At 34.7% G+C, this 18068-nt stretch overlaps 2 protein-coding genes, 1 long non-coding RNA gene and 1 pseudogene across 6 annotated transcripts in view; 2 read left to right on the top strand and 2 right to left on the bottom strand.

Annotated features, from left to right (window-relative positions):
• Nucleotides 1–4334: 4334 nt before the first annotated feature.
• On the bottom strand, nt 4335–7174 carry LOC143895973 (uncharacterized; annotated as a pseudogene). The gene is made up of 5 exons (XR_013256511.1): nt 7033–7174; nt 5800–5926; nt 5391–5468; nt 5224–5310; nt 4335–5146 (listed from the first exon to the last, which is right to left on the bottom strand). The product of XR_013256511.1 is annotated as an uncharacterized LOC143895973 (transcript).
• Nucleotides 7175–9089: 1915 nt separating this feature from the next.
• Nucleotides 9090–9963, top strand: LOC143895974 (uncharacterized). Its single transcript, XM_077403513.1, has 2 exons — nt 9090–9490; nt 9686–9963. Exons 1-2 carry the CDS (start codon nt 9161–9163, stop codon nt 9845–9847), a joined length of 492 nt encoding a protein of 163 aa, XP_077259639.1. The 5' UTR covers nt 9090–9160; the 3' UTR covers nt 9848–9963.
• A 1269-nt stretch (nt 9964–11232) lies between these two features.
• LOC143895971 (uncharacterized) lies at nt 11233–15817 on the bottom strand. 3 transcript variants are annotated; one of them, XM_077403510.1, is made up of 7 exons: nt 15776–15817; nt 14767–14886; nt 14551–14697; nt 14219–14463; nt 14032–14127; nt 13364–13848; nt 11233–13279 (listed from the first exon to the last, which is right to left on the bottom strand). In XM_077403510.1, the coding sequence occupies exons 2-7, from the start codon at nt 14820–14822 to the stop codon at nt 12332–12334; spliced, it is 1977 nt and encodes a 658-aa protein (XP_077259636.1). In that variant the 5' UTR covers nt 14823–14886; nt 15776–15817; the 3' UTR covers nt 11233–12331. The 3 variants fall into 3 exon arrangements, with proteins under 3 accessions (XP_077259636.1, XP_077259638.1, XP_077259637.1); XM_077403512.1 differs by having other exon boundaries at nt 13499–13848; XM_077403511.1 differs by lacking the exon at nt 14032–14127 and having other exon boundaries at nt 15776–15814.
• A 1272-nt stretch (nt 15818–17089) lies between these two features.
• LOC143895975 (uncharacterized) overlaps nt 17090–18068 on the top strand; it is a 1369-nt gene continuing 390 nt past the window's right edge. The window contains exons 1-4 of the long non-coding RNA XR_013256512.1: nt 17090–17230; nt 17432–17500; nt 17653–17799; nt 17940–18068. The exon at nt 17940–18068 is cut by the window's right edge and continues 390 nt beyond it. This is a non-coding gene — a long non-coding RNA (uncharacterized LOC143895975). The remainder of the gene's footprint in view (nt 17231–17431; nt 17501–17652; nt 17800–17939) is intronic.

Here is an 18068-nt window from a genome sequence, read left to right as displayed (position 1 = left end):
AGAGAAATATAGTAATTTCCTAGGAATTTTCTAAGAAATTTAGAACTGCGGCTCGCTGCTGCAGCATTTCACTGTCCATGAAATCTCACCTTTAGACTTTACATTTTAATTGAGATAGGACTATTCATCTGGATCTACAAATTTAATCCAATCAGCCCAAAGCGCTTACTAAAAGCGCTGACTTCTGCTGAACGCAGCCAATACTTTTGCGCATGGGCACAATTTCTTGATATCCCGCAAAATACATAAAGCAATAATTTTTATTTATTTCTTAATAAATAAGATAATTAGTAGATAATTAGTTTTTTAAGGTGGAGCAAATTGAAACAAGAATGGAGCAAATTGTTTGTGCTTTGAGAATGTACAAATTCCAATGATTGATATCCTGCAAAATGCATAAAACGATAATTTTTATTTTTTTCTTAATAAATACTGTAGATAATTAGTTTTTAAAGGTGGAGCAAATTGAAACAAGAATGGAGCAATTTGTCTGTGCCTTGAGAATGTACAAATTCTAATAATTGATATCTCGCAAACTGTATAAAGCAAATTAAAGAAAAATGAATAATTTAAAAAATGGCGCGCTCGATTTCTGTTGCGCAGGCGCTAAGTACTGCGCATGCGCACAATTCCTTGATAACCTCCGAACTGCATAAAGCAATTATTTACGTTTTTCTTAATAAATACTGTAGATAATTAGTTTGTAAAGATGGAGCAAATTCAAACGAAAAGGGAGCAATTTTTCTGTACCTTGCGAATCTACAAATTCTAATGATTTTTGCTTATATTAACGTTTACATTGTTACTAACTTTATCATTTATTTATAAAAAAAAAGTAAAATGGAGCAAATTATGAAACATGCATATTATGAAGGAGCAAATTAAGCAGATTTTTTTCATGTATCGTAAGTTTCATTACTGTAGAGGTCGCTGGCTGGGAGCTTGTGGGTACACGGGACGCGAAAACGCTTGCCGCGTGGCAAGAAGTGATGCGATAACCAATCAACATGTAGCTTTTCCGTAAGGGCCCGGACACATACTTTTTCGTAACAGTAATGCTAGGTCTACAATGCGAGTCGTAAAGTCGTGAGTCGTAACGACCCGCCAGGTACCTAAGGGCGGCTGCGTTCAGATTCCCCACCCGGGTGCACCCAGTCACCCAAAAAGCGTTCAGATTCCTTTTAGGGTGCTCCTGCCGGACGTTAGGTGGGACGTTCACATTGTCACTCTATCTACCCGAGAGGGTGGAAAAACCACACGGGTCCTTGAGCCGGGTGGAACGGGTGGGATGACGCATCAAAGGACTTCTTCCTGTAGTAAAAGGTGCGTTCCAAAATGCATCGACAATCGACAATATGAAAATTTATATTTGAGGTTAGTACGCTACAGATATTTAATATTTTCAATACAGTATTTCAATATTTTTTGATATTTATAAAATATACAGATGACATTCATGCGCAATGGACATCATCTAATTTATGTCGAAATAAGAATCCTCCATCCTTTGAATTGATTTGTCCTGTTATACGTACTAGTATTTAATTCTCTACTAGTTACACAGATCAAGACATATCTTGGTAAGACATTTATGTATTATCGTTTATTGTTATTTTATATATTATGTAATTTATTCTGAATCTGAGATACTTGTGTTACTATTTGTTGTAGCCGTTACCTGCTACTGTTAAACATGGATGAACGTAGGCGAGCTGTTGCACTTACTGCGATTACTCTCAGTAATGATTTTCTCCGTTGCCATGTAATTTTCGATACAGATAGTGAAACCAGTGATTCTGATTTGGATGAAGGAGATATGAGAAGAAGAATTCAAATACGTGGAGGTCGACGGAAGCCTCCAAGGATAAAAAATTACGTTGAAGTAACTGTGCCAAGATTTAACACACAGCAGTTTAGAAGGCATTTTCGCATGACCCCAGCAACGTATGAAAATTTAGAAGCAAGGCTTAGTCCTATTCTCTCTTTGTCTGAAGGAAAAGCTGTAATTCCAGTGAGAAAGCAATTATTGGGGTCGTTGTGGTTATTGGCAACACCTGATTCATATCGGTAAGTTTCTAATAAACATTTGCTCTTGTATAAGCAAAAAATGTGTAATAATGTAGTTAATATGAATCTTTCATTTAAGTTCTGTTGGTGAAAGGTTCGACCTTGCCAAAAGTTCGTTAAACAAAAGTTTTATGAGAGTTGTTGAATGTTTGAATGATATATCAGGCCAAATCATTTTATGGCCAAGAGGCCAAGACCTTGATAGAGTGAAAGCCGATTTCAACCAAAATTCATCACTGCGAGGCATTATTGGTGCCATTGATGGTACACATATTCTTATAAAAGCTCCTAAGGTATGTAATTATGTTATTGATGTCAATTGTAAAAATATGTGATATTGTAGTAAGTACTTGGAAATAGGAGAAGAGAAAAAAAAGTATCATATGCATTTCTTTCTTTTATTCCAGATTGACTCCCAATACTATAGAACCTATAAGAAAACGTATGCCATAATTTTGCAAGCAGTCTGTGATGCCCGTATGAAATTCACTGACTGTTTTGCAGGATTTGCAGGTTCAGTTGGAGATTTAAGAGTCTTCAGAAATTCAGATTTATGGAGAGAAATTCAAATAGATAAACAATCCTTCTTTCCCAATGATGAATTTATTATTGGTGATAAGGCATACCCTGTCTTAACATGGTGTATTTCCCCATATATTGACCGTGGTCAACTTACAGCTGTAAGATATTTCGTTACTTATTCTTATATTTTTTTCTTGTAGAATTGATTTAAATTTGTACATTTTGTGATATCTTCTTTTCAGGCCCAGATAAAATTTAACACCGTTCTTTCATCAAAACGGTCAGTGATTGAACGTGCATTTGCACTACTAAAAGGTAGATTTCGTAGATTAAAGTTTCTTGATATGAACGTAGATGAAATGATTCCCCATGTTATAATTGCTTGCACAGTATTGCATAATATATGTTTGGATGGCATTGATGAAAATGATGTAGAAGACTTTATACAGGAAGGTATGGAAATGGAGATTGAGGAGGCTTATGCTAGAAATATACCTAATGAAGAGGCAGGAGAAGTAAAACGTCAATATTTGTGTGCACTTGTCGCTGAAGCTTAATATTGACACACAATCTCTGTGAGGAAGCCAAATTAATAAATATCCACTAATAATGCATCAAAGAAAAAACAAGCTTCCTCATAGTAGCTTTATGAGCAAAATAAAATGTTGATTAACTAATGTGCAAATTTATAATTTGGATACTTAAAAATTTTGAAAAAGTAATGTGCAAGTTTCTACTTACACACTTAAAAACTATGAGGAAACAATGTGCAATTTTCTACTTGCACACTTTTTTTATATTTTTATGATGAAGAATTAGAATAAAATAATTAGTATCACATTTATTTATCTGGTGTATTTAAGAAAATCGCATTTTTTTTGTTAAAACAAAATTTTTTGTAAAGCTAATTGTTATATTTTAACAAAGAAAATGTGATTTTCTGATATGTACCAGATGAATGAATGTAATACAAATTATATTATTCTAATTCTTAGAAATAGAAAGAGATAGGAACTAAGTTAAACCGAGATTAAAGTTAATCTACATTGGTTGAAGTTAATCTAACCAGCCTAAAACTCATCTAAAATGTACCATTTCGTAATGTAAAAGTTATAAATATATTGTAAGATAGATAGATATAATAATAAAAATAGTAAGATATATTGTAAAATTTAAGGATAAGAATAACATTGTAAAATTAAGGCTAATAGGAATAATTTATGAATAATAAAACATTTTTTAGTTATTTCTTATCTTTAGTTATTTATTGAATTAAAACTTTTTAGGATTACATTATGATGTACGAACAAAGAAATAAAAAAGTAAAATAAATTGTGAATTTTTAATTATAATTTTTAATCTTTCTATCATAATTTTTAATCTTTCTAGCATCTTTCTATCTTCTTGTCAATAATGAAAAAACTAAGGAGCACCATGACTTCACAATATTACCTTACGTATCACAAAAAATGGTTTCTGACTAGAAGAATAGAAGCATTTCAATTTAAGAATTGTAGTATGAAATATTTATCTTAAGAACATTGAATGTCAAGTAAGAGATAAACATTTTAAAGAATACCTTACAAAATAAATATAATGTAATAACATATAAAATAATGTTATAAGAAATTACATAGTTGTATGTAATGAGAAAGACAAAATAACTTTTTAACACTCGCGCTTATAGAACTAAAAATTCGCATTAAATATTTTTAAGCTAAAGTAAACATTGAATAGACTGTGTGTAATCTAATGTTACATATCATATAGCATAAGCTATCTTTGGCAAAAAAAATTAGTTTTAATCGCTATTCCAAAATATAAAGGGCCCATCCAGACAAACTTGCATAGGTACATAACCATATGTATAAAAAAAATTATCCACAATCACCAGAAAAAAAGAAAAAAAAGGAATAGACTGTTTCAACTTGTTACAGCTTTTCCAATAATTTTTCCATTTGTTCTTTATAAACTTCTATAGCTTTATGTTGTCTTTCCATCTTCTCTTTATGTCGCTGCATTCTAGCTTGCTCCCGTTCCTTTGCTTCTGTTCTTTGTTGTTCACTCCATTTGTCCAATTCTTTCGCTATTTTACTTTTTTTCCGATTTGAATTTTCTTTTTCATCACTGTCAGAACTAAATGGTGATACTGCTCTTTCCGGATGCGGACATACCCTCTTCTTTAATGTTGATGATATTGAAATAGGTTTTACAATTGGTTTTTCACCCAAAACAGCCTCCATCTCTTCGTAAAATTTATATGTTTTTAGTTCTGCTCCACTCTGGTTATTGTGGTCTTTTACTTTAGTATACGATTTTCTAACGTCTTTGAATTTGTTTTCGCATTGAATACCATTAAAGCTCTACAAGGGATTTTCTTCTTTCAAATCATCTGCAATCATTTGCCACACCTTACTATTTCTAATTTTAGTATTTTTGAAATCACTTTCGTGGTTCTTCCATTTGGAAATAAGTGATCTCACAGCATTGGCATCTGTCCACTTAACAGGTGCAGAATCCGATGAAGAAAGAGACTGTGTATCACACGTATCTTTATCTACAATGAAACGTTTATACAGTGACAGTAAAAGAAAAACAATAAATAAATCAAGTTTCTGTTAATTCAATATATACCTAAATTATTGGATCTAATCAGTTCTTCTGTACTAGTTTCATCAGCATCAGATGAAACTGAAGAAACAATACCAGTATTACAACTTTCTACAAGAGAATGATTGTATTAATAGAAAAGAAGTTAATAAAAAGAAATCAACAGTCTATTTATTAAAAAATGTACATACCTGAATTGTTACTGACTGTACTAAGATTAAAGAACTGTCTTGTTTCTAATGTGTCAGGAATCATCATAAGAACATCAGCTGTAATAAATCATGCTTATTAATTTATAAACACACATGCACACAAAATTAGCTTTATAAAAAAAATTGTTTTTGCAAAGAAAATGTGACATTCTGAAATACACCAAATGAATAAATGTGATACAAATTATTTTATTAATAACGTTATATATTGATATTACACAATAACAACTCAAAATTTCTTTATGTCTTTTTTTATTTCTTTATGGGTCTCTTGTAATAGATAAAACTGGATATTAATATCTCTAGTAATATTTAAAAAATAATTGCAGAAAATAAAAAAATTCCTGATCTCCTGTGGTACGTGTGAATTTAAGTCATAAATACTTACTGACTTTATCGCGAATAAATAATGATCCATCCAGTATAACAGGTTCATTATTGGTTCCTGATTTATATAGTTCATGCCTTTTGGCATCTTAAGCAAAATTCGAACTTGACATCTTTAAGTGTGCGTTCTGAAATATATTAACAATTAATAATAATAATTTAAACTAGATCGCTTAAGTAAATCACACAAATGTTGAAATAGCGTTTTCCGCTAACAATAAGATAAACGCAAATATTACTAATTCGGATTCTAACAAATAAAGAATAAAAAAAGAAATTTAAGATCAAGAAATATTTAATTAAATATAAACTTATCCTAAATAACAGATCCAATAAGTGAGAAAAACTATGATCTCTATTATCAGACAAAATAATATATTGTGAAAAAGTAGTTTATTGAAAATATTTTTAAATTTTTATCACAACTAATTTCTCTTAAATGGATATCATATTTGAGATTTTCGTTATAAAAATATTTATAATAACTGGATAATAAATAACTCCTTAATATGTATAGTAAAACATTATGTGCACTTTCCTATATAACTTTGTTTTCTTATTAATAATTATTATTTTAATACTTTCTATGTACATTCATACAATAAGAAGTTCAGTTTGTCAATGATTGTTATATATTTGTGATACAACGTATAATTCTTTTTTAAATTTATGTTCTATTTTTTAAGTTATTTATAATTTAATTACGTAAACAAGTGTGTTAAGGATATCTCTAAAGAGCAGTCTACAATGAGTCGCAAACACGCTTCGCGACTGGTGACGAGGTGTTTGCAACGTATTGTAGACTGTCTTTAAATGTTTTAAACTCTTATACTAAGGGCCTGAGCAGAATGGCTGTCTTATAATTTTAAGACACTGTCTTATGTTTTAAATCTTTTTCTTTAGTAACGCGTAATACTGTCTTGTGTCTCAAGTCTTAAACGTGTATACGAAACTGTCAACAACATTTAAGACTTGAGAGTCTTGAGAACACAAGACAGTACTGTGCGTTACGAAAGACGAAGAATTAAAGCATAAAACATTGTCTTAAAATTATAAGTCAGCCATTCTGCTCAAGCCCTAACATAGTTCAATATCATCTTTACGTTCTTGCAATAAAAAAGATAGTATTACAAATATAGTATTACAAAATTAATTTTTGTTTAATACTGACAACATAAAAACAAACAGAACGAATGTAGTCAAAGGATGTTGTTTTAAATACAATGTCACTTACTGAGTATCAGGTTTAATTAAATCGTGCAAAAGAGGTTGAGCATATGGTCCATCTCCGGCTATATTTCGTAAGGCCCACTGCTCGTTTCGCAACAATAAGCGATGCAGACTGTAATAGCTTCACTAATTGTGATACTTGCTTTGCGTTGCTTTTTATTTGTGCCTCTTAAGATACATATACAAAATATGTAAAATGTATATCAAATAATGTAAAATATATGTAGCGATTTTAAGGCCATTCTACAATAGCGTAAATGTAGTCGTAAATGGTTGTAACATATTCAGAATGTATTCAGAACGCACTTTTATCGATAAATGCGCGCATTTAGCATATGATTTTCGTCATAATGTAACGTAAACTATATGCAATGCGCGTATTTATCGATATATAAAAGTGCGTTCTAAATACATTGTCTACAGACGATTCCGAGTCTCGACATCGAACTCGCGAAACTCATGTTCGACCGTTAGACGCCGTGCCGTCGTAGGCCGCAGGGGGAAGTGATCCGCGCAGTTCCTTGGGCCCAACGAACCTACGGCATCAACCCGAGTTCAAGACATCGCGGACATACACATACAATTACACATACGCACATACATATACACCTGGCCATATTGTCTTGAAACTAGAGGCAGGTGCCAGTATTAAGAAAGAAAGAAAGCCGTGCCGTCGTAAGCGGTGAGATCCCGACGACGAGCAGAGGCGCCGTACGGCAAACCGGGCTCGTGCGACGACCGGGTGTCCCCCGTTGCCCGTTGAAGGGGACCGGCCGCCTAGTGGCCTAGTAGTGTGTCACATTGTTTTGAGTTTTTGAGCCTTTCGACTCACGAGACTCTTAGAGATAATTGCCACCTTTGACTAGAGAGGATACGGCCTAGGCCAAGTTTCACAAGTGTCGGTTAACTTTCTAATCTTAGATTAACTCACTCTTCGTCTCCTTCTAACGTCCTCCTTAGAAAGAGACAAAGAGTGAGTTAATCTTAAGATTAAGGCCCAGTTCAACAGTGGCCAGTTAGCTTAACCAGTAGTTAACTCTCACTTTCCGTCTCTATCTAACCTTTGAGTTAAAAAGAGACAGAGAGTGAGAGTTAACTACTAGCAGAGAGAAACCTGAGAGAGGCCATCACGGCATTTTTCGTCAATTTTTCTGTGTCACATTTTCCGACGCGCACCCTGATAAAGTGCGTATCAACTACGTCGTTTCGCTCGGTAACCGCACATGGTTTGCGTCCGTGCTAATGGTTCGTGTCCGAACTAGCCAGTTAGTGGGGATATGCTGCGGCCTCGCTCGGCCACGCTCGGCCGCGCTCGGCCGCGCTCGGCCGGCCCGGCGCCTCGGCAAGCTTCGAGCGAGGAGAGAAGGACAGACATACGATTTACGATTTACTGTCTCCGTCTATGACTGCTAGCTGCCTTGGCACGCGCCGGCTATGCGACGTTGCCACGATGCCACGCATTTCGGATATCGCGTACGGTGTCTCGCCGAGTGCCGAATCTCGAGTTGTTAAATATATATATATATATATATATATATATATATATATATATAATTTATTAACATAAAAATTAAAATTTGTTAACGTAATACTATTTTTGTTAAGTAAGGAAGGAAAGGATTTTTAGAAGTCAGAGGAACAGCTACGCATAAATAAAATATATCACCTATATGTATATTAATATTGTTATTTTATTTCAAAGTAAATTAAAAAAAGTACGATATAAAAGTATGATATAAAAGTTATATATTATTTCTCATAGTAATGAATTTGGATTCCGGTGATTTATTTATCTTCTCCAGCTTCGCCTCTGCCTCTGCCTCTCCCTCGCATCGCGTTGTATACCGCCCGCACCAACGAGCTTAACGTTTCAGGCTGTAACAAAAAATAAATATTTTAAGTAAAATGACATTTTCGTGTATATATATACGTAAATAAATTTCATTATTAACACTTTGTCGAACGCTGTCACGTATGCGTCACATGTGATATGTGCGATTGTCATTGCAAAGTGTTAATAATCATTATCAATAATGATAAGAAATTATCCCATTATTTCAACACTTACGTTTAATACGATCGGCTGAGTCGCCGTCGGAGCCGTTGCTGTGGTCGACATCGTCGCCGTGGCCATGGGCGCCGTTACGACCGCCGGGGTCGTCGTTGACGTCGTGGCTCTAGAGGCCGTCGCGGCCGCCGTCGGCATCGTGATCGTGAGGGCCGTCACGGGCCTCGGGGTCGTCGTTGCTGTCGTCGGCATCGTGGCCGTAGGAGCCGTCGCGGCCGTCGTCGGCATCGTGGCCGTGGGGGCCGTCACGATCACGATGCCGACGGCGGCCGCGACGGCCTCTAGAGCCACGACGTCAACGACGACCCTGGCGGTCGTAACGGCGCCCATGGCCACGGCGACGATGTCGACCACAGCAACGGCTCCGACGGCGACTCAGCCGATCGTATTAAACGTAAGTGTTGAAATAATGGGATAATTTCTTATCATTATTGATAATGATTATTAACACTTTGCAATGACAGTCGCACATATCACATGTGACGCATACGTGACAGCGTTCGACAAAGTGTTAATAATGAAATTTATTTACGTATATATATATACACAAAAATGTCATTTTACTTAAAATATTTATTTTTTGTTACAGCCTGAAACGTTAAGCTCGTTGGTGCGGGCGGTATACAACGCGATGCGAGGGAAAGGCAGAGGCAGAGGCAGAGGCAGAGGCAGAGGCAGAGGCAGAGGCAGAGGCAGTGGCAGAAGACGAGGTGGAGGAAGAGGCAGAGGCGCGCGAAGCTGGAGAAGATAAATAAATTACCGGAATCCAAATTCATTAATATGAGAAATAATATATAACTTTTATATCATACTTTTATATCGTACTTCTTTTAATTTACTTTGAAATAAAATAACAATATTAATATACATATAGGTGATATATTTTATTTATGCGTAGCTGTTCCTCTGACTTCTAAAAATCCTTTCCTTCCTTACTTAACAAAAATAGTATTACGTTAACAAATTTTAATTTTTATGTTAATAAATTATATATATATATATATATATATATATATATATATATTTAACAACTCGAGATTCGGCACTCGGCGAGACACCGTACGCGATATCCGAAGTGCGTGGCATCGTGGCAACGTCGCACAGCCGGCGCGTGCCAAGGCAGCTAGCAGTCATAGACGGAGACAGTAAATCGTAAATCGTATGTCTGTCCTTCTCTCCTCGCTCGAAGCTTGCCGAGGCGCCGGGCCGGCCGAGCGCGGCCGAGCGCGGCCGAGCGAGGCCGAGCGAGGCCGCAGCATATCCCCACTAACTGGCTAGTTCGGACACGAACCATTAGCACGGACGCAAACCATGTGCGGTTACCGAGCGAAACGACGTAGTTGATACGCACTTTATCAGGGTGCGCGTCGGAAAATGTGACACAGAAAAATTGACGAAAAATGCCGGGATGGCCTCTCTCAGGTTTCTCTCTGCTACTAGTTAGGGCCTAAGCAGAATGGCTGTCTTGGCAGTGTTTTATGCCTTAAGTCTTTGTCTTATGTAACGCACAATACTGTGTTAAATGTTTCCTGTCTTGTGTAGTATACGCGACGTATAACCACAGTATAACCATACCCAGTAGCGACACTGAGTGTCGGCACCTTTGATGTAGTTGTCCTCAAGTCACGTGGTACGTCGCCATATTGTCAGATGTACCGGCGCTACAATTGAAATGTACATATATAATTAAAAAATGTATATGAGTATATATAATCAAAAAAGATTTTTTGCGCAATTTTAATTATAATCCAAAGAATTTCTTGAAGTAGAAGAAATGAAAATAATACTTCTGTGTATTTTGTATCATTTTATTTCAAAATTTTTCGTAACTTATTGTGTAAATAGAATTGTAAAATGTATACAAAATATATATAATTATTGAGCTCAAAAGCGAATATAGATCATTGGGCGCAAAAGCTAATATTTTTATTTGTTCTGTCATTGAGTAAAAAATGCATAAAAATATTTAAAAAAATACTTATGTTTATTCCGAATACTTGCGTTAAAATTTCATAATTTTTACTGAAAATTTTAGTAATATATAAATATTAAGATATCCATTTTTTTTAATTAATTGTTCCTCATGGACATCCTTCAGTAGAAAGAATGTGCTCCAAATGTCAATGTCAACTGAAACAATAATTGGAATAAGTGAAAACATGTAATATTCACTATCATTATGTGCTGTTACTGTATAATACTTACATAAAAAATAGTAAAAATGTTAAAAAAAGTAGCAGAAATGTTAAAAGGAGTAGCAGAAATATTAAAAATTTATTTCAGAAAGTAACACATGCATTTTGACATTCACAAAGTTGCCAAACACATTTAGTTTTATAACAATAAAATTATAAACGAACTTCAATAATAAATTTAATTAACGAAAACACATTTACTTTTATAAAAGTAGATATTAAATAATTTGCATTTATAAGGAAAATACAGACATTAAATTCTAATCGTGACGTAAAATTATAGTTTTTCTGTGTCCGGATTGCGATTTGAAACGTTTATTAATAAATTTTAATGTATAAAATAGTCGAACTCGAGCATATAATTTCAATAAATAATTATGCGGAAAATGTTGACACGGATGAATAAATTCAACTTCTTTAAAAATGGTAATGAGGATACGAATTATATGCTTTTGTACAATCAATTCCTCAATTTTAGAAAAAAATAAATTTTCCAACGTTTTAAGATATATTACGAAATCATCGTGCGGCATAGATAAATTTCCGAAAGGATTATCTTCAGTAGAATTGTAAGCCCTAAAGAAACAGTAATATGAAGTTTCATTTAAGTCGATGTACGAGTGTGCATATTGAGAACAAATCTCACACGAATGTTTTTGAAAACATTTACGTATTACGTATCCACAAATATATCGGAACGCATCTTGTTCGTTTACGTCCATCTGACGATAATCATGATCATCCAAAAGTATTGGTGTAATGTCATCTGTCTTAGGTTCAACATCCATATAATTCTTCTCTCTAAAGTTTGTAATAGCTACAAATATATCAGCACTGTCTCTTTCACAATTTCCAGTTTCAGCAGTACAATATTTCATAGAAAAAATTTTTCTGAATGAATAAAAAAACTGAACTGGGGTAGGATTAATAACATTGCCGTTCAATCCTCGAATAGCCGAAAAAAAGTGTTCCAAACAGTCCTGAGTAAAACGGCGTAATAATAGAAATTGCATTTCTGGAAACACATTTTGCAAATGTTCCTACATTTGAAGAAGAGAATTTATATTGTGTTTCATGCATTTGAAAACTTGAACTTTATTAGAAATATTAACACCAGTTTTATTAAATATCGTTATTTTGGATAAATAATCTTCAATTTTTGAAAGAAATTCTAATTGATATTGCGCTCCCCGAAAAGCTTGTTTAAATTGTGATGGATGTTGAACCGAAGATGAATTGAATAGATCAAAGTAATCGTTCATATTTTGAATAAAATCTGCTGTTCTAAGTGCAATTGGAGCAACCGCAGGTTTAAAAGCTCCAGAAATTACCATTTTCCTCAAGCTACTACTCACTGTAAAACTCAAAATTTGTGTAGCCAAATATACTTTCATTTTATCGAAATTTGAAAATTTCATATGCTTATCAGTGAGTTTAGGTGCAAGTCGAAATTGCCTAGTTTGATCTTGTTGAAATAAATCATCAACGCACTTCCAAGATATAGGTTTAGAGTCATACTCAATAATATTGTCATGGAAATTATTCCTGACAGCTTTAATTATATGAGGTGAATCAAAAAGATGTGAGATTCGCTCGTTATTAACAAAAAAAAATGGATTGTTCTCTGTCACACCTAAGTATTTAGCGGTTAATTTAAAATTCCCTCCCATGTCTGAAACAAACGCTACTACTATAAACCCCGCATTTTGCAGTTTTGTAATTGCTTGAGGAATAATGGTTGTTAATTTCCTAGCAGAAAATGAAGAATGAAGAAAGAAGTAAGCCAAAGGTTGTTTCCAATTGTTGCAAATCCCTCTGATCATTAAAACTGCAACATTACATGCTGGAAGATATGATTTACCATCACCCAAGTCTTCAAATCCAATGACTTCATCCTGACTTATATTATAATACAGATTTGCTTTAATTGATGCTTCATCAATGCATAAAATGCAATACTTCTCGAGAGGTGACGAAGAAGCCTGTAACTTTTTTTACAAAACATCGAAAACAAAATCATGCAAACCTGGAGTAATTTTCAAATGTTCAATCATGCGTTGTAAGGTTCTTACACTGGGAAGGATAAATTTTTGTGCAAAAGAATTATAAATTCTGCCTCCCCCAGAAAACAATATATCTAAACAAAACTTTTTAAATGGAAGCGAATATTTTCGTCCTTTGGCTGACTTATATCTACTAAGACGTACTTGAGTTTTTACAAAATTTGCAATCTCTGGTGGTAGAAATTCGTCTGTAGCTTCACAATATTCATTCAAGGACATTTTTTGTCTTATTTTTGAAGTTTGTATCTTATTTTTCTGTCGTTCTAATTGTTGTTTTAATTTTCGAATTTCTCGATGTAACGCTTCAATTCTGCCTCTCAAAATTCTTTTGCGCGGGGAATGATTAGAAAATTTTGGCTCTGTTTGACTATATTGATGCAACTGTTGTGGTTCTGTTTGAGCATATTGATCCAAATATTGTAGCTCTGTTTGAGCATACTGATGTGACACTGATTCCACTTGCTCATGTTCATATTGCCCATGATGGTCGTTAACTATAATATTTAAAAATACTACATCACTTATGAAACTTAAAAAATTAATGATTATATTCCATTCATTACAAAGAAAGAACGAATATATAAATTATAATAACCATACATCAATTTTATTTTCTAATTCACAAAAATTTCATGTTACTAGCATTAGTTAATTCTATATTGAACTAAAATTATTACCTAATATTGACTGACATTCAACTTTGTCTGAAAAGCCAGTTTCAAATAATTCTAATTGTTGCTTATCATAGTTAGATTTAATGATATCACACTCAACTGAAATATAGTAATTATGTTCACAAAATTTTTGATATTTCCAACCATACACACACACACACACACACACACAGAGTTCAAAACTGCTTACCTGATATTACTGTATTTTCCTCAGAATCATCACTCAAATTAAATGTTGCGTTGTTTTCACTTGATAATTCAAAAGATTTATCATTTTCCATTTGTTCGGGGATTGCATGTGGTTGAAGTCTGTTTTTCAAATCGTTTAAAAACATCGACGATTTAAAATGATCACCACAAACTTTGTAATTTTTATATAAATTTTCTGGTGACGTGTTGATTTCGCGACCACATTTTTCCAACCACAATTTTGCTCTGAAAGATGTTTTGTATAAAATATTAATGAAAAAACACTTGATATATAATTCAATTAACAAATCCGCTAATGGAAATTATTTTTACCTATCTGAGTCTTTTGGAAAACGAAAAAAACTGGGACCAGATTCACGCCCAGAAATATTTGAACAATTCTTCATGGCACAACTATATCCACCTCTCTTCATTAACTTCATTTTAATGTAGCACGTCACACCCGGAATTTTCTTATCACTAATAAAAAGACACAATTTATTCAAATAAAAAATATGTCATAAAACTGTGGAGGTTGAGGTTACCTACGATGTTCGAGACGCAACTGGGCGCAACCATGTTGTGAGATGTACGGACTCGCACATGCGCACTAAAATTTTATTCCGGGTCGGACGGCTGAGTGTCGCTACTGGGTATGGTTATACTGTGATAATGCTGCGTTCCCACTATACGCGTCGCGCGTCGCGTCACGACGCCGCGTCAAGAGTTATCCAATCAAAACGTTTCATTTATAACGTCATTTCCGACAAGATCTTGCGTCGGAAATGACGTCATAAAATAAAACGTTTTGATTGGATAACTCATGACGCCGCGTCGTGACGCGACGCGCGACGCGTATAGTGGGAACGCAGCATAAATGCAGAATAAACAGTGACACATGCAATAGACACAGAGTTTCCGTCACGTTGGAAATTATGTGCCTATTGCCTATTGCCAACCAATCATAGCATTCAAATTTTTTAGGTTGTAATTAACGATTTTTTGGTTATTTCTTGTTCCTATTGCTTGTTGCCTGGCATTGTGCAAGGGGCTTAATGTTTAAGACTCCATAGCTAAAGCTGAGTTTCCACTGAGCGCGTCACGCGTCGCGTCGTCCGAGTTGAACCAATCAAAACATCCCATTTTGATCCCGTCACAAGAATGTAATGAAATGGGATGTTTTGATTGGTTAACTTGTGACGACGCGACGCGTGACGCGCTCAGTGGAAACTCAGTCTAAGACTTCATAGACGCGGAAACGCCATGCGGCAAAGTGCGTTAACCAATCACAAATTTTGATTTTGCCGCAGGCGACTTGCGGCAGCCTTTTGATTAGTCAACGCACTTTACCGCACGGCATTTCCGCGTCTATAGAGTCTTAGGGCCTTGGCACATAAAAAAACTTAAGCAGTTAAACTTAAGCAGTAAGAAATCAACGGTATGGATTCGCTACCGCTTAGGGCCGTGCCTTAAGTTTTTGACTGTAATTGGCTGATTTGCTTACTGCTTAAGTTTAACTGCTTAAGTTTTTTTATGTGCCAAGGCCCTTACTGCTTAAGTTTAACTGCTTAAGTTTTTCTATGTGCCAAGGCCCTTATGCTAGGTCTACAATGGCGAGTCGTAAAATCGTGAATTGTAAAAATTGACCAATCACAATCGAATTTGAGAAGAATAATTGGCTATGATTAGTCAATTCTTACGACTCACGACTTTACGACTCGCATTGTAGACCTAGCATTAGAAATCAACGGTATGGATTTGCTACCGCTTAGGGCCATGTCTTAAGTTCTTGACTGTGATTGGCTGATTTGCTTAAGGCCGTGGCACATAGAAAAACTTAAGCAGTAAAACTCAAGCAGTAAGCAAATCAGCCAATCACAATTAAGAACTTAAGGCACGGCCCTAAGCGGTAGCGAATCCATACCGTTGATTTCTTACTGCTTAAGTTTTACTGGTTAAGTTTTTCTATGTGCCAAGGCCCTTACTGCTTGAGTTTTACTGCTTAAGTTTTTCTATGTGCCACGGCCTTAAGTGCCCGTCTACAATGAGCGCGTTCAGCAGACACAACTGTTGAGTTCGTCTTATCAATACTCCGCATTGATTGGTTGGTTCTAAAAGTAAGAGCCAATCATGTTCGACCGCTACTGAGCGACTTGGTCTGCTGAACGCGACCAATAGGTGTTTTAAGCCCTAAGCCCTAAGAAATTGACCAATCACAGTCAATTATTATCTCCAAATTCAACTGTGATTGAACAATTTCTTAAAGCGTCGTCTACAATAGCAGCAGGAGTTATGCAGTAATGCTGGATCTACAATGCGAGTCGCAGAGTTGTGAGTCGTAAGAATTGACCAATTACAATCAAATTTGAGGAGAATAATCGACTGTGATAAATCAATTCTTACGTCTCACGACTTTACGACTCGCATTGTAGATCTAGCATAAGACGTAAGCAGTAAGCTATTGACCAACCACATACTACGTTTACGCGAGCGTTTACGCTTCTGTAGTAACATACAATAATTCCTTCGCGTAAACGGGATTTTGTAGTAATTTACGATAATTCCTTCGCGTAAACAGGATTTTCCTTCGCGTAAATGGGATTTTGTAGTAACTTACGATAATTTACTCCGCGTAAACGGGTGATATATCGTAAGTTACTACAGAAGTAACGCTTGCGTAAACGTAGTATATAGAAGTAACGCTCGCGTAAACGTAATATAAGGCTGGTATTCACAGTCAGTTTTTATATTTAAGACCGTTTTAAGCACAATCTTAAGATGTCATTAACCAATCACAAAGCCGTATTAGCATGGGTGTTTCCGACAAGTAGTCGGATTTCTAATCGGCTCGAGCAGTGGTACTCAATCAGTTCATTTCGAAAAATCCCCTAGACTAATCTTTGCTGTCTCAGCACTCGGATTACGGATTACTGCGTTGCGTTGTGAGGAGCAAGTCGCAATTGTTCTCTCTGAAAGTTGAGTTCGTTGAGTTTTAATCAAAGCAGAGAAATAGGTACGTATTATTGTTCTAATGATTAACACTTTATTTTCTTTGAAATATACATTAAATAATAGAAGTATATGTACATACACGTTTCACTGACAGAAATCCCGAAAAACGAATTGTTAACCTCACTAACCTCTAACTTCACTTAACCTCACTACATTGATTGTTAATATGTAATTTAATTAAAGCAATATTTTTTTTAAGCAGCTTGAAGACTTACAAGTCTTTTGAAATGGATGCGAGTGAGGACAGATCCATTGTGAGCAGGACTTTTTGGTAGGTATATTATAAAATTGAAAAATTTTTTTGTGTCTGGGAAGGTTTATTAAATATATATTTTTTGCTGTTATATATTATATTGTACACATGTTTAGAATTAAAGGAACATATATTATTATATTATTTCAATAAATATATTTTTTTTACAGAAAACTGTAAATGTTAGCTGGCTGTTGACAGACATCAACGTCTGTATCGAGACAAGTTAACGCATTCACTGTAAATATTGTTCATAATCACTTGGATGTATCAAAAACCTGCAAGTGAGGACAGATCCATTGAGCAGGACATTTTTGGTAGGTATATTATAAAATTGAAAAATTTTCGTGCTAGGAAGGTTAATTAAATATATATATTTTTTTGCTATTATGTTATTGTATGTACACATGTTTAGAATGAGGAACTATTATTTCAATAAATATATTCCTTTTTACAGAAAACTAGATTTTAGCGGGCTGTTGACAAACATCGACAATTAAAGTCTGTATCGAGGCAAGTTAACACATTCACTGTAAAATATCTCCTTCAAGGTAAATTCAAAATGTAATTCATATTGTTCCTTATC

Source organism: Temnothorax americanus, unplaced genomic scaffold (assembly GCF_048541705.1).
Source record: "Temnothorax americanus isolate GAGA-0224 unplaced genomic scaffold, ASM4854170v1 Scaffold170, whole genome shotgun sequence".
Classification (NCBI taxonomy): Eukaryota; Metazoa; Arthropoda; class Insecta; order Hymenoptera; family Formicidae; genus Temnothorax; species Temnothorax americanus.
The sequence above is the reverse complement of the archived record's forward strand: the minus strand, read 5'-3'. Positions and strand labels throughout refer to the sequence as shown.

Coding starts and splice junctions, on each gene's coding strand:
- LOC143895974 (XM_077403513.1), top strand. CDS start 9,161: ATGGGCGCCGTTACGACCGCCGGGGTCGTCGTTGACGTCGTGGCTCTA. Junction 9,491..9,685: donor CTCAGCCGATCGTATTAAAC/GTAAGTGTTGAA, acceptor TTTTTGTTACAG/CCTGAAACGTTAAGCTCGTT.
- LOC143895971 (XM_077403510.1), bottom strand. CDS start 14,822: ATGTGCGAGTCCGTACATCTCACAACATGGTTGCGCCCAGTTGCGTCT. Junction 14,464..14,550: donor TTTCCAAAAGACTCAGATAG/GTAAAAATAATT, acceptor AACATCTTTCAG/AGCAAAATTGTGGTTGGAAA. Junction 13,849..14,031: donor TGAATGTCAGTCAATATTAG/GTAATAATTTTA, acceptor TAAATATTATAG/TTAACGACCATCATGGGCAA.